This window comes from Glycine max, chromosome 12, assembly GCF_000004515.6.
Source record: "Glycine max cultivar Williams 82 chromosome 12, Glycine_max_v4.0, whole genome shotgun sequence".
Taxonomy (NCBI): Eukaryota; Viridiplantae; Streptophyta; class Magnoliopsida; order Fabales; family Fabaceae; genus Glycine; species Glycine max.
In genome coordinates this window covers 36,436,968-36,457,755 of record NC_038248.2, presented here as the reverse complement: position 1 = coordinate 36,457,755, position 20,788 = coordinate 36,436,968, and the positions used below count along the sequence as shown (strand labels likewise).

Here is a 20,788-nt window from a genome sequence, read left to right as displayed (position 1 = left end):
CCATAAATATGAGACTCTCGATTCCCCCGGGAACCTTGAAAAGAAGAAAGTAGTTTCATCACTCTTCACAACCTTATTTCTTCTTTGACTGTGATAAATTTTCCTCCCATCTCTCCAAACCTCCCACCCCTGAATTCCTAGGAATCGCCTCTCATCTCCCTTCCCTTTTCCCCTCGAGTATGCGACTGCGCTGTACAAGTATTTTGAATATACTCATGGTTGTTTTAGAACTTTATAAAAAACTGTTATCTTTTTTTTTTCAAGTTTCAAAATTAATAATAAAATTTACATCTATTATTAATAATACTAAGAGTAACTAGAAACAAAAAATTTCCTAAAAAAAACTAGAAACAAAAAATATGTCCGCAAAAGGCTCATTTAAGTTAAAATAAGTACTTTGATATATATTAATTACTCACGAAAAAAGGATTATAATTTTCTTTTTGATGTAAGGATTAGAATTTTTAGAATACGACAGAATTATAACCTTAACATATATTAAGAAGATTGGGTATAATTTGCCCGAAAATAATTTTCCGTAGTCTCATCTGGTATTTTTGATATAGTGAACTTATTTATCTTTACATACAAGCTGCCACCTTTTGAATTATTATTTGCAGACACCATTTTTGGAGGTGGGAAATTCAGGCAGCTTGTCGAGTTTGGTTCCTTTCTAGATTAAGGTCACCACTGTTGTCCAATTCAAATCCCATCAAATAAATTGACCTTTCTTTCCAATATGATTGGTAGAAAAATGTTCAAATATTATTTACTAGTTACCTACTATTAATAATGTACGTTTATAACAGTTTACTTTGAAGATTTTTAATTATTTTTTTAAAGTAACGAAGAACTAAATATGGATCATCCTAGCAATATGACCTTTGGCTGGAGCATAAAAAATACTAACAGAGGATTTCTTTGTTGCTTTCATTTTTCTTTTGTGAGTGCCATTTTTTCTTTTCAGTCTTTGGAGTGGTCCTTGATTGTTACGCTTCAAGATGATGATGATCATGATGAACTATCTATACAACCCAGGCCAACTTAACTTTCAAGTTATCCAAGAGACATCTGTAATTAGACGAGTTTTTTTCTTTCTCTTTCAGTTAAAATGTGGACTTAATTATTATTTTTTGTTTGAAATAAAATGTAAACACATCAGTGTCATGCCGGCTACCTTTTCATTACTTTAATTTCTCATTAATTTTTAAAATTATCGTGACAATTAAAATTTTATCCTAAAGTTCTTTTTGCCAGGTTAGTTAATTAATACAACCAGATGAAACATTAATTAGCACATATCGATTATGACTTCTGTAAAAAGGGAATTCAGAGTCGGGGAAAAATTCAAATATTCACGATAGTGATTTTGATGAATACTAATATTTTTTACTTCAACAGGATAAACAAATGATTATTTATGACCAACCAGTTTATAAAATCTTCAATATAAACATATACTATTAAAATAATTTTACATGCAAGTGATCCCATGAGATGGATTTCAACCAATGATAATTATGAAAGGCACCAACAGGTAATATAACAACGGAGAAATTTAGACCCTAAAATTAATTCCAAATATATTTCAAATTTAAGAAATAAAAAAGCAAACATTAATTAACTTTTAATTTTGTCATAATCATTTACTTACATTTCCATGTTAAAAGATAAAAGGAGTTCTTTTTTTATGGACCACATAAATCCTGTTCATTTTTATCTGAATATTTAAAGTAATTATGTATTTAAAACTAGAAATCAAGACTTTAATTAGGTTGTAACAATTTTATACTAATTGATTTATGTGATTGATAATAAGAGAAGTTAGAATTAATTACACACATTAAAACTTTGGTTAATAGAGACAAGTGAAAATAGTTTTGTGCTACTATTTCCAAATTCTAACTACAACAAATTTATAGTTGTTTCAACTATCCACCCCATAAGTTTGTTCGGTTGGGGCAGCGCAAGGAGCTCTTTTTCACATAATGATTTTCCCACCTCAATCATCAATCATGTCCAATGAGTATTCAAGTTCTCCACAAACAGTGTACTCCTTCCAAAAAAAAACTCAACCAAACCAAACCATACACTGTATAGTTGCAAAATTGTAGTGTACTGTAATGTAATTTCACCCATGTTATTGACGTAACCATGATGTCAACCCGCACTAGTCCATGAATCATTCCACTATACTCTCTCCCCAAGTCCCAACCTCACTGTCACAGAAACACATTTCTCTCTCTCTCTCTGACTCACCAAACAAAACAACACAAAACGAAACACATTTCTCTCTCTAGACTCTATCTGTATCTGACTCCCGACACTGTTTCAGAACCCGACAAAAGCAAAGCAACCTCTCTGCCTCCTCCCTTCTCACTCTCACCCCCAGTGGCTCTCCCCGTAAATATAACCCAAAAGTTTTCCTCTTTATGAAAGCACACCACACATACGTCCACCACTTCCATTTATTTTTCTCGCAAATGGAAAGCCACAAGAGAGAATGATATCGCAGTTCCGCAGGTTCAGCTTGAACACGACCTCACCTTAAGCCACCTCTTTCCCTTTTCCTTCTTCAAGCGAGTCCAAACACACCCCACTATCAGAATCAGACACACACACACACACACACCCACACACTCTCTCAAATGGTGAAGATGATGATTCTCTACAAGCTCGAAGCTCGTGGCATAATTTAGACACTTTTTTTTTAAGTCTTCACCTTTGCTCTCTCCCTCCCTCTCTCTCTCTCTCTCTCTCTCTCTCTCTCTCTCTCTCTCTTTTCTCTCTCTAGATTACTTTCTTTCCCTTTTTCTTTCTCTCTCTCTTTACAACTTCCTCTGCTGGAGGAGGATGGCATGCCGGAAAGTGGTCGCCGGGAACTTGGATCCGCGGAGAAAGAGAAGTGGGGGGTTCAGAACGAAACAGGCGGGGAGAGGATCGTGCCGTGGTAGTTAGGACTCGGAATCCAAACTCGCCGGAAAATGCTTCTTCTCCGGCTTTGAAACATACCCTTTTGCGTTTTTTCTGTTCGTGCATGCTCTTGTTCTTCCATTAGGTCGGATAAAATAAAACAAGTAACAAATTCGCGCTTGGTTTTGGGATGGGGTTTATGTTGAAAGAAGCTTTGAGGACTCTCTGTGGTCGGAATCAGTGGTCTTATGCTGTGTTCTGGAAGATCGGTTGCCACAATTCCAAGTAAATTGCTTCTTTATATATATATATATATATATATATATATATATATATATATATATATATATAGTTTTTACTTTCTGCATGCACCAAACTTTGGTTTTGGTTCTAGGAATTTACGAGAAAGGTGAATACTATGTTTTTGTTTGTTTCATCTTGTATTGTGTTGTTTGTTGCTGTTTTTTGTGTGTACCATGTGTGTTTTTTCTTCGTGGTTACATGAGCTTGATGGTAAAGTAAGTAAACCTGGGATGGAGTGAAAGTTTTGTATAAAAATTACGTTTTTCGAGTTTCCCAATCAACTTTGGTAAAGTATTTATTGTTATACGTTTGCTTTTCGTGTTTGTACAGATGTACTTTCTCAGGACAACGTGGGGGGGTCTCATACGAATTTCATGTTCATATTAGATTCTGTTTCTGGGGTCGATTTGCTTCCTAAGATATGATGGACATGTTGGGGTCTTAATTATGGGTCACTGCTTCCTTTTATTTGATTCGTATTCGTGTTCTGCAATATACTCTTTTCTAGTTTGGAACTTTGTGCCTTGATTGTTTCTGTTTTGTCTTCAAGAATCTTTGTTTTTATATATAAAATTTTTATTTATTAAAGAAGTTTATTTGCCATTGGTTTGCCAGGTGCACTATCTATTGGATTTATGGTCTGCGATTCTGTAAACGAATCTGCTAATTCGGAATTTGTCTTTGTTTTGATTCTGTTTGGCCTTATTTATTTCTCCACTGATAAAAAAAAGCTTTTTAATTTTTATCAGCTAATGAGAGGTTTATCTGCCCATCAATCTTTGTCATGCAAACAACTTATGGATTAGATTAAAAGAATCCACTCTATTTCCTTGTTTTGGTCTTCTCAGCCTTTTCTATTTTTTGACTAAATATTATAAAGTATCTTTGTTGCTTGTCTATTAATCTCAGCAACCAAAATGCAGTTTGAATTATTAAACTTTTGACTTTATGCTGATTAAATGTCTCTGTTTCTTCACCCCCTAAAAAAATCTTTGTTTGAGTTAGTTGAGTTAATAGAGTGTGGTTTGGTTTGGCAGGCTATTAATTTGGGAAGAATGCTATTATGAACCTTTACCATGCCCTCCGCACATGTTTGGGATGCCTGATTTACCTTACCAAAATGGGGAAGGATGCTGGTTTTCTTTAGAGTATCGGTCATCGCAGCTTGGGATTCAAGAGGATGACCAAGTCTCTTCTTTGATTAACAAAATGACAGTAAACAATTCAGTTATCATTGCAGGTGAAGGGTAGGTGCTTTCTGTTTTATTCTATCTGCACATTTAATTCAGACATAAATTTGAAGTGATTTTTTTGTTGTTCCCGATTCAAGTGCTGTTTTTTTTTTCCGTTATTCAGTATAGTTGGACGGGCTGCATTTACAGGCAGCCATCAGTGGATTCTTTTGAACAATTTCACTAAAGATGCATATCCTCCACAGGTATGAAGTTGATTATCAGCTGCTAGTGGTAGTGTAAATATGCTTTTTTTTTCTTTCTAGAAAAGTTTAAAGACTTGGAGTATATATATTTGTGAACTTCGTTTTGATTTCTTTGTGCTATCTTTTTAGGTATATGCTGAGGTACATCACCAATTTTCAGCTGGAATACAGGTTTGTGATTTTCATTATGCTTTGTGTTCTGTTATAAAAAAGGCTTTTTATTGCTGTTTCATGATACCTGATACCGTATCATATTGTTTTTGCAGACAGTAGCAGTTATTCCTGTGCTTCCTCATGGGGTTGTTCAACTTGGTTCTTTCTTTCCTGTAAGTCCTTTTCTTTTGTTCTGCAATTCTGAAAAGATATAATGTACATAATATCTCCAATGATTTTATCATGCTAGAGAACAGAATTATGGTGAGAGGACTTAATATCTCACTTTGTAAATGTATGGATCAAGATTTAAGAGTGAAATTCCTGGTTAACTTAAGAACTTAAAAGTTGCACAGCACTCAGGGATCACAGAAATAGATCCATTGTATAAATTTAGGATATCTAGCCTTGAAAGTTGGCACATTGACAAGTGAGTTCTTTCAATCATGTAAATCCCTGTTGTCATATAATTCACTCTCTCGATCTAAATTCTACATGACCTGAGTGAGTGATATTCTTCCTTGAATCCTTGATCACAATTTGCATCTGTGATTAGTGTGTTGGAATACTAGTGTGAGGTGAAGTTCCACATCGGTTATGAATGGGATTCAAATGCAAGCAGTTTGAAGCTTGCTAGAGATTTTTGTTCTGTTTTGTCATTGAGTTTTACAGATGGAGCATTGCTAGTTTATATTAGTTTTCTCTAGTTTGCATTCTAGTGATTGTGCCATCATTTGAGAAGCTTTCCTGTCTGCTGTTCCAATGTCCCTTGACTAATGCACCAATACTTGATGATACAGATAATTGAGAATATGGGATTTGTGAAAGATGTGAAGAGCTTGATCTTGCAATTGGGATGTGTTTCTGGCGCCCTTCTATCTGCAGACTATTCAGAAAAACTTTCTAATGAAAGACTTGCTGGACCTCCTATTGCTGGTGTACCTGTGTCTGTCGATCGACCTGTCATTACCTCAAACTGTCCTCCCTCAGTAACTACTGGCTCCAATCAGCAAAATAATTCATCTCATGCTTCAATGCCTTGTCCTCTAATGGAAGACACAAATACTTGCCAGGGTTCTGCATTGACACCCCTAACCCGTAAACTGAGCCAGATATCCAATAAACCTTGCCAACCAAAGGTTATTCGAATGAGTAAAACAAGCTTTGCTAGCCAACAAGAGAATAGAGCTGTCGAAGCTGAAGTAATACCCTCAGATCTTGATTCATGCCTGCAGCAGCATTCTGTTTCATATAATGCAAGATCTGCATTCAGTAACATAACTGGTTTGGGGTCTCTTGGTCAATCTGGTCTAAGTGTTGATAATCTTGCATTAATGGAGCAACAAATCTTATCAGGCATTGGGAATCGAGATAATGTTAACCCTTGTGTAAATGCCTCAAGTTCCTTGAACATGTCTCAACTAAAAACAGATGGAGACCATCTACTTGGCCACAATATGAGTTTTGACAGTACTTCACTAGTGGGAGGAGTCCCACTACATGGTGGGATGAGTACTCTTTTGAGTTCAACTCTGATTACTAGTTCTGGTTCAAAATCTCCCCGAGCATCCACAGCTGTTTTATCTGGAGTAGGAGTTGGGATTGGACCTCAAAATTGTGTTTCTTCAACTAAAGCAAGGGTTTGTTCTTTGGCAAATTTGACTAGTCAACCAGGCACCTTCCCCAAGCATGTAGAAGGTTCTGATCAGAAGATTCTCCCTGTAGATTTAAAGTGTGCTTCAACAAATCAAAAGATAGACTATGATATGCTTCAGGCCCCTAATCTCCCTTCTTTCCAAGTTGAGGAACATGTGCCCATTAATAGTCAAATCCCTGGTTTTGCCCACGATTGCCTTCTTAAAGATGGTAGTAGTCAATCTATGATGACAATGGATCCTAAACACAAACTAGATTGTGCTAAACCTCCATCGGGTGATGACTTGTTCGATGTTTTAGGGGTGGATTTGAAAAACCAATTGCTGAATGGAAACTGGGATAATCTCTTTACTTATGAATCAGATGCTAATGCAGAAAATATGGACAAAAAGATAGCACCTATGAACATGCAAGGTGCAACAACTAATCCTGATATTTATTCGGTTAAAGAAGCAATATCAGACTGCGGCATCTTTTCTGGGATGGGAACAGACCACCTCTTGGATGCCGTGGTCTCCAAAGCCAAATCTGTTGTGAAACAGGATTCTGATGACATGTCTTGCAGGACAACATTGACAAGGAATAGTACTTCCTCTGTTCCTTCTCCTGCACGGAGGACGGTAGTGTCTGGTCATTTCCAAGGGGGATTATTTGATTTGCCTAAGAATGATGGTAAAACAGGTGCCACAGAAACTAGTTTTCTTAGGTCTGGATGTAACAAGGATGATGCTGGAAACTGTTCTCAAACTAGTTCTGTTTATGGCTCTCAACTTAGTTCATGGGTTGAGAATAGTGGGAGTGTGAAATGTGAGAATAGTGCTTCAACTAGATACTCAAAGAGGCCAGATGAAGCTTGCAAGCCAAATCGTAAAAGGCTTAAACCTGGAGAGAATCCCAGGCCTCGACCGAAAGATCGTCAAATGATTCAAGATCGAGTGAAAGAGTTACGAGAAATTGTGCCAAACGGAGCAAAAGTATTTCCTTGTTTATTCTTTCATTCCTAATTTTTTGGTAATTTAAATATCTTGTTCTGTCACTGAGTTGTTTTTTTTTCTTTGATCTCTTTTTATGACTTGACAGTGTAGCATAGATGCACTTTTGGAACGGACCATTAAGCATATGCTTTTCTTACAAAGTGTGACAAAGCATGCTGACAAGCTGAAACAAACAGGGGAGTCTAAGGTATGGGACAGTATCCACTATTCACTCCCGTGCCTTCTACCTTAGGCAGTTGATCTAGTATATGGTAATATTTATGGTAGCTGAAACAAACAGGGGAGTCTAAGGTATGGGACAGTATTCACTATTCACTCCCGTGCCTTCTACCTTAGGCAGTTGATCTAGTATATGGTAATATTTATGGTAGCTCAAATCAAATATCTACTAAAACCATGATGCAATAAATATTTGAGGAATTGTTAATAATGAAAGAAATGATGATCCCTTTTTCATTAAATATGCAGATTATTAATAAGGAAGGTGGGCTGCTTTTGAAAGACAACTTTGAGGGTGGGGCTACATGGGCATATGAAGTTGGCTCACAATCAATGGTTTGCCCTATTGTAGTTGAGGATCTGAATCCACCTCGTCAGATGCTAGTGGAGGTAGTGGATGCTTTTTAAACTTCTTTTGGCCCTAATATATTTCTTTATCACCTCTATAATATGTTTGTTTGGTTATTCTGACAGATGCTTTGTGAGGAACGAGGTTTCTTTTTGGAAATAGCTGACTTAATCAGAGGATTAGGTTTAACCATCTTAAAGGGGGTAATGGAAGCTCACAATGACAAAATCTGGGCGCGCTTTGCTGTTGAGGTAGTAATACTCCAGATAGGGACATATCATAACTTCATACATAGGGAATGAATTACTCATGTTATAAGTCTCAGTATCTGACTTATGTTGCCTTCAACACCTAAGCATTTTCTCAGCATAGAGAGAAATAGTGAGTATAGCTTATAAAGTCCTGTACCTGAACTTATCTCTGCATTGAGTAGAAACAATGATATGTCTAGCAGGCATCTTTGTATGTAGAAATGTTTTCACTGGTATAGGAATGTAGGATAACTAAAAGCATTGATCTGCAGTTTTGGTATGCATATTCGGCGTTTGTGTTTGGTTCAGTTTATTTTACCCCTCCACAGATGCCTGCCAGAACAGGCGAGCCTTCTAGAATAGGCGAGAACCAAATGGGCTATAGGCTTTGATACCATGATAGATTTCAGCTTAAAACTAATTGGCATGAAGTGAAGTTGTCAAACAAATATATAAGTTGTATCCTGAGAATTAAGGCAGACGATGTGTGACTTCCTAATACTCAAGTATTCAATATGCTTTTTTCAGTACAAAAACAATTTGTATTTTACAAGAAATGGGTATCTTGATTTCCTAGTATTTGAAACTAGAATATATCAAATACCCAAGAAAAAACATTTTGACAAAAAACAGCATCGCGCCAATGTGTTGATACTATGTAGTGACTGAGTTCGTGACGAGAAGCTGAGAAGGTCCCGGATTAAAAAAAGAAAACAACTTGCTGATGTTTGTGCTATTAGAGACTTGGCTTTAAAAGCCTTACTCCAAGGATAATATTTAGTGCTTCATGTTCATCTTGTTAACCATTTTAAATTTCAAAATGCAGTATGAGACATTGCATGCTTTGTTTTCTGTTTGTTGATTTAGATGTTATCTGCATTTTAAAAGCAAAAATTTGATGCATGATGTTAAGGAATCCAATGTAGTATTACTTTCATTTGCAGGCAAACAGGGATTTAACAAGGATGGAAATATTTATGTCACTAGTTCGTCTTTTGGAGAAAACGGTGAAGGGCAACACATCTCCATCCAACGCAATTGATAACATGGTGTATCACTCTTTCCCACAGGCTGCTCAGATACCAGTAACCGGAAGGCCTAGTAGTTTGCAGTGAACCCACCTGTTACATGTTTTCGTAGTAGGATGTGTTGAGAGCAAGTCCGGTATGCGCTTGCGATGACTGACATCAAATCCAATCTAAGATTTCAGGTGGTCTTAACATTGTCTTACTGTTTTACATCTCATATCTGAACTCATTTTGAAAGAGAGTGTGTATGAGGTACTAGGAAATCATTCAAGATAAATATGGATTCCTACGTTGTAATTGAATGTTTCCTTCTGTGCCGGCCAACATCATGTATACTGTGTTGGCATTGTCTACTGATATTATATTACTCAACTCTTAGATGACTTGCATCCATTTTTTATAATTGTGTGGAGTTATTACCAAAGCAGTTGGTCTTATTGTGATTCAGATCAGATGTATAGCTATTGTAGGATATGGAAAGAATGGTCTCGTGCTCATTAGCTTGCTACACATTTTCTTCTGTGCCCCTTTTCTCCAGGCTTTTGAAAGTTTTGTACCATATATATATGTTATATATATTATGTGAATTTGAAAGTTTTGTATCATGTTATATAAATTCTACTTGTGGTTTGTACTTTGTACATTAGTGCAAACAGTGCTGAAGAGTATTTAATTGGGATCAAGAATTTCAGCTAAGCGTTTGAGCCATTTGACTTAGTGTTCTGTTATTTTAATGCAGATCCTGGCGTGACGAGATACTTGCACGTCAAGCAATATTTTGTTGTAAATGGCTGAGCTATGAATGAATATCCACTGATTCCATCATTGAAAGTTTTTGACTCCCTAAGCCTGTTTGATTGTAATTGACATCTGGAATCAATTCTCGACTTCTGTCTTCCAAATTATATACGTGCCATGCTTATTTTTGTAGCATTTTTTTAATGCAATCAGGCTTTCTATATATTTAAGGTAATATTTATTATCATTTAAGGTAATATATGCTTTTAAAGAAAGTTAATTACACAATTATTTGTCTGGGTAGTGCATATTTCTTAAGAAAAATAGTAATTACATAAACTATTATGGCGAAATAATTTTCTTTCACAAAAATATCTTTATTTTGAGTTAGAGTGTAGTTATATTTAAATGGGAAATTAAAAAATTAGGGTCTACCCCCTATTAACTCGTTAGGTGAAACTCATGAGTATTTTGTTATACTAATAGCAAACAATAGAAGGTCATGGTTGAACAGCAAACCAGGCGATTAATCAAGAGATTGAGAACTGACAATGTTGGGAACATTTTGAAATTAAGATTTTGAGGAGTACTATAGAAATGTTAATTATGAGGCATCATTTATTTGAATGTGGGACATTACAATAAAAATGGACTTGGAAAGTAGATGACTAGAACACTTCTGTTGTAGGGTGCACGATGTATGTGAATTAATGTTGTATTTTCGACATCATTTTGGGCAAAGATGAGCCATATAACTTCATACCTAGCAAACAGATCTCCATGCAATTGACATGAAGATTCTACACAAGGTACGACCTGGTTATAACGTGTAACTATTTCTGATTTGAAGATATTTGGTTCTATTACGTATGGGCACGTGAGTGACAGTAAACTTGAAGCTTGAGTGAAAAGGTGTATATTTCTAAGGTATACATGAAGAAAAGGGTTACAAATTGTAGTACATGAAAAAGTTGAGCTAATCCAAGATCTTATCAATAGAGATGTTACATTTAATGAAGTGGCAATGATAAATCAAAAGAGAGAATCAATTAGAGATAAAGTAAAGATAAAATCACGGTGCTAAGAAACAAGTGAAGCTAGAGAATGACACTTGAAAGATTTACAAAGAATAAGACATATATATCATCAGCCAAATACTAAAGCTATTGCTCAACTTGAAGCAGAACAAGATAAATAGAGACACTAGCAAAGAAACTAGAGAAGAAGAACCATATATATCATAGTTACCAGCATGGAAGGACGATCGACATATTTGACAATTTAAAAAGATATTTGAATTTTGTTACTTGTGCACTTGACTTATAAGATATTGATCATATATCCTAACATTTTTTTAACTCCCCTATATATTTCAAACATTTGTAATATTAATAATTTTTACAATTCTTAGATTCTACTCAACACAACAAATATTATATTATATTTATCTGAAAAACCGATAAAATAATCACTGACTATTATTCAAATTCCTCTTATTTCGTAATTCAACATAGGTCACTTACTATTTAATGGTAAAATCCTCCCAACATTCTGCTCTAGTGTCAGCTTTGTGTTACTGATATAATTCATATTCTGATATTAATTCATTCAATCCGGGCTACCTATAATTTATAGTAGTTACATACCTCCCAACACTTAACTCCACTCAATCAGCGAGATAATAAATGTTATTATTCTCAGAAGGAAACTATTGCAGCTGTTCTTTTTATTTTATTTTTTTAATTATTAAACTTAACTCTTAAGCACATCTATCCGTTGCTTTAATATTGTTAATGTGGTTCCATTAGTTTTTGTCCGCCAACAATTTAAGCACATCAAACTTCGCAGTTGTTTCTGGTACGCCACTTGAATCACCTGATGGATGTCCACGCATGGCTTTTTTGCTACTAAATGTGATTGCTTATTATTATAAGGCTTTGGCGATTCCTTGCATATACCATTCATTTAATAATGTGCCCTGTGAGTTTTAAAGTACAATTACGTCAAATTAGAAGAAAGTAAATTAATAAACTAATAAAAGGCGTGTCTTAATCAAATCTATCAAACTTAAAGAATTTGTAGCTGATTGGCATAAGTGAGAGGTGGCATATTAGTGCATGTCCTCATCAAATTTATACAACAATATTAGTGCTTCGGTCAAACACAAAGCACGACCGCTTATTATTTTTGCTTAGGAGTTGATGATCCAGAGCCTTTTATTATTATTCTATTTGTTTCTCATTATAAGATTTTTTTAGAATGATAATATAAATAATTAATAAATTTAATATAATTAACAAATTAATTAATTTTGTTAAATAACATGAATTAATTGAAAAAATCTTATAATTAAGAATAGAGAAAATAAAGCCTAATATTGACACGAAAAGAAGTTGTGGCTATGAGAACCTAAATGACAACCTAACCATAACCAATGCATGTTTTATTTTCAGGTGAAAAAATACTTTTAAGAACCCTTTTATGTTTTTATCTATTAAATTTGTATAGAAGATGTTGACAATATTTCTAACTTCAGTCTAAACATACATTTAATTAATTAGTAATTCTGAAGAGACTGCAAATGGTGATGTTAGTGCTTGTAACAAATCCAGGTGCCAAAGAATTAGCAGACCTTCCTTTTTGCATTGAAACGTGGTGATTAATCCTCCTTCCGAACAACGAACATGGCATGGCATTCCACCATTCTTTAGTATAAAAGTATTCACTTCAGTTATTCCATAGTAAAGTTGAAATATATATATATATATATATATATATATATATATATATATATATATATATATATATATATATATATATATATATATATATATATATATATATATATATATATATATATATATATATATATATATATATCGTGGACTTCTGTGGACGGAACATACCCCGTTTCTCGTTGAGTTGTTGAGAATGCGGTGTCCTCCATTATTCATCCAGAAACCTTTTAATTTTTCGCCTATCTCTTCGAATTATGTAGGACATAAAAATCCAACAAATATTAAATTATTCAGAAAAGAAAAACTTACCAGCGGCTCATAAAATGGTTAAACTAATTAGCAACGGGAATATATGTCATTAAACTCGGTGTGCAACTAGCTCACGATACTATATAAAATTATTAGATTGGAAAATGCTTTAATAAGGTCATGTTTAACTACGAGTGTAGTAGAATGAAATAGAAGAAACGGAATGGAGTGGGATGCAATAACGTATAATATTACTATATCTCAAATTCCTGTGTATATTCTCTACTAATTGATTTACATTCAAGAAAGTTTGGTGGCCGGAAAGTTTTTACATCATGATTTTTAAAAAAATTTGTTGTGAATCATGATTTCCAAGAATATACAAAATACGTTTGATTTGTCTTAATATATTTTTTGAAAAATAAAGATTCTCACATTTAATTATATTATAACTTTCTTTATATATATATATATATATATATATATATATATATATAAATTCTTATAAATATATCCTTCATACAAAAAATGCACCCCAATCACATTATAGAAGCCAATGATTGATTGTTATAGAAAAATAAATGCAAGTGATCTATATCAGATAATAAGGATAATTTCAAATATAAAAATTTAGACAATGAGAAATACCTAAAGTATGGAAATATATAAATTAAAATATACCATAAATACTATTTCAATGAATAAGTTGTAATTAAACAAAAACTTGAATTGACAAGATAATGTAGATGAAAGGCAATGTGAGATTGTGGAGGAGTAACACAGTACATAGTGGAGATTGAAACTTTTGGATAAACAACAGTCTTGTTAATTAGATTCTAGTTTGTAATTGTAAAAAAGGATAATATAGATATTTTGTATAATTAAAATTTTCTTTCCATTCGGAAAACTTGGATCCCGCTCCCCCTAAATATTTTTGCGAGAAAATGAACTTGATTCTCATAAATCATAATTTTTTAGAATTTTTTTTTATTAATCACATTTCAAACGCCAGAATCATAATTTTTGGCTACCAAATGCTCCCTTAGTGACTTAGATGTCAGAGTCTTTGTATGAGACCACCACTTCTACAAAGCAACGCCAACAACTCCAATCCTACTTCACAGCGTCTGTTTGAGTGCCTTGGGTACAAAGAATAAAACAAAAAGATTATAAAATTAACTCAGTGGTGGAAGAGAAAAGAAAAAAGAAAGATGTCATGGATTCAAGTTCTTTCACTAATAAAAACAATAACTAACATTGGACGATAAAAAAAAAAAGAATAATATCATTGCATTTTGTCTCTTTTTTTTCATTAATTCAAAAATATTTTAAGATTTTATTTTTTAATTTTACTTTAGTCAATCAAAATAATTAAACTTATCGTTCCATGGCATTGCACTAAGTAAAAGTGCGTCCTCAAACCAGTAGGCTCGCAGTTGAATTGTATGCATGATACTGCTAGAAAGCCAACCAAAGCACTTATTCAATTTTAGTATATGCAGAATTCTTCGGGGAACCCAAGTATACTTAAAATCCAAACTCGCTACGTCGTCTCCCATTACCTGCGATGCAATGGAAGTGCACAAAAGTGCTAACAAATAAATAAACTAATTAAGTCACCGCAAGAAACAACAGAGCCAGCAGCAAGTGGAACGCTCTTACTCCAAAAAATAAAATAAAAATCAGTTCATATATTATATAGTATACCATAACACTAGTCATAAAACGTCAAACTTTGTCAGAATCATACTGTGTCACTCCCAGGTTGTGTGCTCTACACTACTATAAATAGGACATGAAATAATGGATTAATGAGCGTAGTCTTCAAAACATTATCAAAGATCTCCATTTTGGCTCTCAGATTCAAACACACAAATTAACAAGCCCCAAGCCCCACTAGTTGATTTTCTATAAATTTTAAAAGGGGTTGTTCAATTTTCGTTGCCTCAACACGAAATGGCATCCGTAAATGGAAACAATGAAGGAGGAGGTGCTGCAGGTGCCAGAGTCACCAAGTTTTTGCAATGGTTGATGGCCTTGCCTAGCGAGTTTAGTGCTAAGGTAGTGGATGTGATGTCACAAATAAAGAAAGTGGGAAAAGAAGATCCAAGAAGGGTGATTCATGCGTTGAAAGTAGCACTCTCCATCACCTTAGTTTCAGCATTTTACTATGTCAACCCTCTTTATGATGGTTTTGGCTCATCTGCAATGTATGCAGTTTTCACTGTCATTGTTGTCTCAGAGTTCTCCGTAGGCAAGTTCATTTCTTTTTTGTTTAATTTAACAAAAATTTAGCATTAAACAATATTTATATAGAATGTGGAGTTGATTTCTGATTCACGTGCAATTTGGTTTTGTGACACATGCAGGAGCAACACTTGGAAAAGGTTTAAATAGAGGTTTTGCAACGTTTTTGGCTGGTGCTCTTGGGCTTGGATCTTATTACCTGGTGCATTCAATTTCAACAGAACACATAGTGGAGCCCATACTTCTAGGAACCTTAATTTATCTGATAAGTAAATGTCTACATGTCCAATTGAATTTCACTACTTAAGAATCAAGCTAAAAAGCTAGGCAAAATGATAAAATTTAAATTATTGCAGCTGCAGGAATCACATATTTTCGATTTTTACCTCAAATAAAAGCGAGATACGATTACGGGTTGCTGGTGTTTAATTTGACATTCTGTCTGGTGTCTGTGTCAAGCTACAGAGACCACGAGGTACTAGACATTGCATTGAAAAGGGTAATCTCAATTATCTCAGGAGGTTTAATTTCTGTATCAGTCAGCATTTTCGTGTGTCCCATATGGGCCGGTGGTGATCTTCACAATCTAGAATCTAAAAATATTGAAAAACTAGGCAACTTTCTAGAAGGTACATACTTCCAATTTTGTTAATTTGGCGTACTTTAGGAGCATTATTTTTATGGAGTTTTGTATATGAAATAGCTCCAACATTCTATTATAAGTCTCAAAATTGACGAGGCACAGCAAATTGCAGGTTTTGGAGAGGAATATTTCGGGAGATCAGAGGGTGGAGAATCAAACAAATTATTTATGCAAGGATATAAAAGTGTTCTTACTTCAAAACAAGTTGAAGAAACTTTGGTAAGGAGAAGAAGAAACCAAGATTATGTTATAGACTGGCCAAATCACAATGTCCTGTTTCTTAATTCAAAATTACTTATATATTTTTTGCAGGCCAATTTTGCAAGGTGGGAACCGTGCCATGGACGTTTCAGATTTCGTCATCCATGGCAACAATACTTGAAGATTGGAAACTTGTCAAGGCAGTGTGCCTATCGTATTGATGCCCTTAATGGCTTCCTTAATTCTGCCAAGGTACTAATTGGCCACTCATTTTATTGTGTGTATGGAAAATTCTTGGTGAAATGAAATGATTTAATTTTATAATGTTTATGTCACAGACACCATTAGAAATGAGAGGCAAAATACCAGATCCATGCATCAAGATGAGCACAGAAGCAGGAAAGGCTTTAAAGGAATTAGCAATGGCAATCCATAAAATGATTCCACCATCTGCTGCAAACCCTCACATTGCCAAATCTAAGATTGCTGCCACCAACCTTAGGTCCATCATGAAAACAGGATTGTGGGAAGACACAAATCTCTTTGAGGTTATTCCTGTTCTGACTGTGGCTTCCCTATTGCTTCATGTGGTTTCTTGCACTGAGAAACTAGCAGAGTCAATACAAGAATTATCCACCCTAGCAAAATTTAAGAACCAAGACAGTGAATTTGTCCCAAAGAGTCCTCAACAGAAGGAAACTCCACAACCATGTTGTCACAACAGTGGACCACATCATGTTGTTACTATTAATTAACCGAACTTATGCAAATGTATCTCACATAATGGGAATTCCTAACCGCTTATGTTTTACTGACTAATTGGTAAATTAATCAATAAACACAATCGGCCTACCCACAACAGATTAGCAACATCAGGCTAATAATTTTTTGGAACAGGCTAGATTGGGCCAAAATAATTTCTAACCTAAATTTTATTAATTTAACTCATGTTCTATAACAGTTAATCCGGTTAGATAATTACGTTCGATCAATTTTGATGTTCTTAGGGTTGTTTCAAAACTAAAAAAATAAAAATAAAAATATAAAATTAATCAATCCACAGTTAATTGCACACTTTACAGTGTGGAGATTTTTTTTATGTAACCACTCCATACAGAAAAGCCCAAAATCATACGACGGATATGAAAGAGCCCAAATACAAGACTATAAAGTCCAATAAAATTAAACGCCGGCCACTAGACACAGCAGTATGCAATAGTACGCAAAAATACAAAAGTAAAATAAAATAAAAACAAGATAAACTAGGTCCAGTCTTGAACAAACAATGACCCACAAAGCAAATTAACCAGCTGCAAGTGAAGTTACGGAACCACAGTTCAACTTTGCTGATAATTATAAGAGTTAGCCCACATAGGTGCAAGGGCAGGAGGGCACTGATTTTTTTATCAGTTGTTAGGAAATATTCGAATCAACGAGCTACTCTTTTCTTCTTTTTTCTTTTATCACAAGACAATCTTATAAGTCGGATGCAATGAAACTTTGACAAAGTTTGGAGTTTGGGATATCATTTTCTTTTTCTTTTTTTCTTTTTTAGTAGAAAGTAAGAGAAAACGGCATAGTCTTTCGCTCACATTAATTATGATTAGGTGATACGTTAATTTCATTATAGCTCTTCTAGAAGGGCTCTTGCCCATGTCTAATGCCTTATTCTATTCTATGAAGACGAAGAGATGGTGCTATAATCAGATGTCGGAATAGCAGCTGCGAATGGAATGTGGGATAAAGGATGAATTGTCCAAAGCCATTTTTTGCCTTGATTACCCTAGTAAAGATATACCACGCAAGGAAGAGAATAGGTAATAGGCAGCAGAGGAAGAGGTTGATAGTCTTTGGTGCCTTTGATTTTGCTAAAAAGACATACGGATAGAATAGCATTGGACAAGTAGTTAAGTCACAAGATAACTTTTTGTACTATATGCTATTTGGTGATCAATGTACAGTATAAATAATTTTTTGTTGTATCTTGTTTGTTGTGCTTATATACTAAATTAAATAATTTAAATTTTACTATAATACCTTTTATATTGTATAATGTTTGGTTTGCATTAAGAAAAGATACAATGAAACTTTTTAAATTATTTTATTATTTCACATAAAATTTATTACCACGCAATGTTTCAACTAACGTTACTTTTAAGTAAATAAGTTTCTCTATTTTTTCGAAGTCCAATGCCTCCTCCATCTAGCGTCGCCGGTCGCCATCGCGAGGGGAACTAAGCACCGCCATTAGTCCCATGAGGATCTTCTCTTCCATAGCGGGGTGATTCATGGAAAGCCATAAGAAACAACTTAGCGCCACCGACGACGTGTCCATGTCGGCGAGAAGGAAGTTCAACGCGATCTGTCGCAGCGCTTAGTGATTTTTCGACACTGTCATGCTTCTTTATGAAGGAGAGGATGATGGCGTTGGAGGAAAAGTACGATGCGGGGGAGCAAATCGAGATGACATCAGATTGAAAGTCGCAGTGAGGTTCACAGAGCTGAAGTTGTTGATGGTGCGGCCAGTGGTTTGAAGGAGCGTGGTGATGAGCTTGCCGGAGGAAGGGAGGGCACGGAGGTCAGACTAGGAGAGGAATTGGAGGAGGACCTGGTAGCGAAGGATGTCAACGAGGGCGGCGAGGGAGAGGTGGTCATCGGCAGCGAGGTAGGCGTTGGGGACGGTGAGAATGGGAAGGGAGGAGAAGTCTGAGAGATCCACGACGAGGGGCGTGGCAAAGATGAGGATGGAGTTGAATAGGGATAATATTGTATTTTTACTTTTATTATACACCGGACAAAAAGTTGTACTAAGGTTTAGTGACTTACAAATTTTTGGATATTTATTCCGTCCATCATCATTTATTTTGCATTGTCCCTCAATTGTTTTTTAAATTTAATGGTGAACAAATATTTTTGTATTGTTCAATCCTATTTTTTAGCGAATGAAACACACTCTTTTCTTAGGTGTCTTCATATAATTTAAACTTTTTATTTAACTACCAAAAGAATTTAATCAATAGTGGTGTTTTTCATGAAAAAACTATTAGTGATCGAAGTATAACACTTTTAAGTAATAAGTTCAAGAGTTAAAAAGTTGTTACACTATTAAGATTTGAATATACAGGAAAATAATTATGAAAAAAATTAATATTTTCAAATAAAACTTATATATTTAACAAGAAAAAAATCCCAACAAAATATTCTTTTATTAAAAATGATTTTTATGAATTAAAATTTTAAGAAAATAAATGACTGTTCAAATGTATTACATATTGGATAGGAGATTTATCCCATTCGACCAACTTTTTAGAATTTATTATAATTTTTTATGTTTGATATTGGTTTGCCTTTAATGTTAACTACTCCAGTAAATAATAATAATAATAATAATAATAATAATAATAATAATAATGAATGTTTTTGAACTGAGATAAATTATACAAATCTTTTTATATATCTAGAATAACAAATGTATAATTTTCGTTATATAGTTGAATATTTTGTAAAAAGTAGTAAATAAAATAAAATAAAATATTAATAAGGAATCTTTAAAGTTTTGTAAATTGGCAGAAAGAAAATTTACATAAATTTCAGAGTACTTGGAGCTTTGTTTGCATGTCAAAGAACAAACACGGACTATACGTACGAAACATTTATTATTATATGTACTTTGCATTTTGTGAATATTATTTTCCAAACTTACCTTCTTTCTTCTTCTTTTTTTTTTTATTTTTAACACCTGGGTTATTACAAGTACAAATCAAATATAGTAGTTAACTACATATGTAAAACTCATATCAGTTGGTGTCCGAAAACTTGCCTTAAGAAATTATATTTTGCTTACATATATAATACATAATGGAGATGAATTTTAGTCAAATAGCAATTCAGAACAAAAAGGAAATAGACAAGTTTTTCAAGAGTAGGGTAAACACGCTAGTTACGTACGTCAAATTCTCCAACAGCTGTTTTGGCAAACTTCAAAAACCATTCACAAGGCGAAAGCAACAAAAGCATAAATATCATAAAATATCCATTCAGCACTCACATTACATTATTTATCCGTGGAAATTATGTTTACAAACATGGTAATGGACCTATGTATCCATGCGCACACTTTGCAGTACCCATTTTCACATTAATATATATGATTCAATTCCACACGATATCTTCTCTCTCGTGTCCAGACATTGTATGCATCAAATTTTAATTTCATGTACATTAATAACACGGGGACACAGTACCCATGACATTTGCACAACTTTTACTTGAAGTGTTAGTACCCACATGACAGGATCATGGTCAAAATCCTTAAAACAACTAGTTTGGCCGGTAATTGAAATTGGCACAACAAGAGCCAAAAAGTGGGTTTTCTTTTTTCCCATTAGTTCAAGATCCAATTTCTTAAACACCAAGTGTTGCAATTTACATGTCTTCATCTCATGATGATTTTGAGGAATTCTTGAGCGTAGTATATTAATTAAATTAAATAAAGAAAAACTAGGTCATCATGCTGCTTCGGGGTGCAAATTAAGTTTTGTTTATTTCAACTATATAAGTTGGCAAGTTGAAAATTGCCGGCTTCAAATAACTGGCATTTTGGTAATATATGCCGCTAATTAAGGATATGGATAAGTAACAACAAATCATTTACAAGTCTATAAGCG

General features: G+C 34.2%; 2 protein-coding genes across 4 annotated transcripts; both read left to right on the top strand.

Moving 5' to 3' along the window:
• The first annotated feature begins 2,230 nt into the window (after window positions 1-2,230).
• On the top strand, window positions 2,231-10,207 carry LOC100787748 (transcription factor LHW). 3 transcript variants are annotated; one of them, XR_417259.4, is made up of 11 exons: window positions 2,236-3,198; window positions 4,254-4,463; window positions 4,573-4,654; window positions 4,784-4,825; window positions 4,921-4,980; window positions 5,608-7,437; window positions 7,544-7,645; window positions 7,927-8,067; window positions 8,152-8,277; window positions 9,222-9,487; window positions 10,045-10,207. XR_417259.4 is itself a non-coding variant. In XM_006592715.4 (10 exons), the coding sequence occupies exons 1-10, from the start codon at window positions 3,104-3,106 to the stop codon at window positions 9,390-9,392; spliced, it is 2,859 nt and encodes a 952-aa protein (XP_006592778.1). In that variant the 5' UTR covers window positions 2,236-3,103; the 3' UTR covers window positions 9,393-10,207. The 3 variants fall into 3 exon arrangements, 1 of the variants encoding a protein (XP_006592778.1); XM_006592715.4 differs by having other exon boundaries at window positions 9,222-10,207; XR_005887621.1 differs by lacking the exons at window positions 8,152-8,277; window positions 9,222-9,487; window positions 10,045-10,207 and having other exon boundaries at window positions 2,231-3,198; window positions 7,544-7,749; window positions 7,927-8,058.
• Window positions 10,208-14,872: 4,665 nt separating this feature from the next.
• On the top strand, window positions 14,873-17,405 carry ALMT25 (aluminum-activated malate transporter family protein). Its single transcript, XM_003539436.3, has 6 exons — window positions 14,873-15,284; window positions 15,400-15,546; window positions 15,634-15,906; window positions 16,033-16,139; window positions 16,233-16,373; window positions 16,460-17,405. Exons 1-6 carry the CDS (start codon window positions 14,987-14,989, stop codon window positions 16,874-16,876), a joined length of 1,383 nt encoding a protein of 460 aa, XP_003539484.1. The 5' UTR covers window positions 14,873-14,986; the 3' UTR covers window positions 16,877-17,405.
• Window positions 17,406-20,788: the final 3,383 nt, after the last annotated feature.

Excerpts from the sequence above, each read along its gene's own strand:
- LOC100787748 (XM_006592715.4), top strand. The coding sequence starts at position 3,104 with ATGGGGTTTATGTTGAAAGAAGCTTTGAGGACTCTCTGTGGTCGGAAT. Across the intron at positions 4,826-4,920 it reads AATTTTCAGCTGGAATACAG|ACAGTAGCAGTTATTCCTGT; the intron begins GTTTGTGATTTT and ends TTGTTTTTGCAG. Across the intron at positions 8,068-8,151 it reads CTCGTCAGATGCTAGTGGAG|ATGCTTTGTGAGGAACGAGG; the intron begins GTAGTGGATGCT and ends TTATTCTGACAG.
- ALMT25 (XM_003539436.3), top strand. The coding sequence starts at position 14,987 with ATGGCATCCGTAAATGGAAACAATGAAGGAGGAGGTGCTGCAGGTGCC. Across the intron at positions 15,547-15,633 it reads AACCTTAATTTATCTGATAA|CTGCAGGAATCACATATTTT; the intron begins GTAAATGTCTAC and ends AAATTATTGCAG. Across the intron at positions 16,140-16,232 it reads AACAAGTTGAAGAAACTTTG|GCCAATTTTGCAAGGTGGGA; the intron begins GTAAGGAGAAGA and ends TATTTTTTGCAG.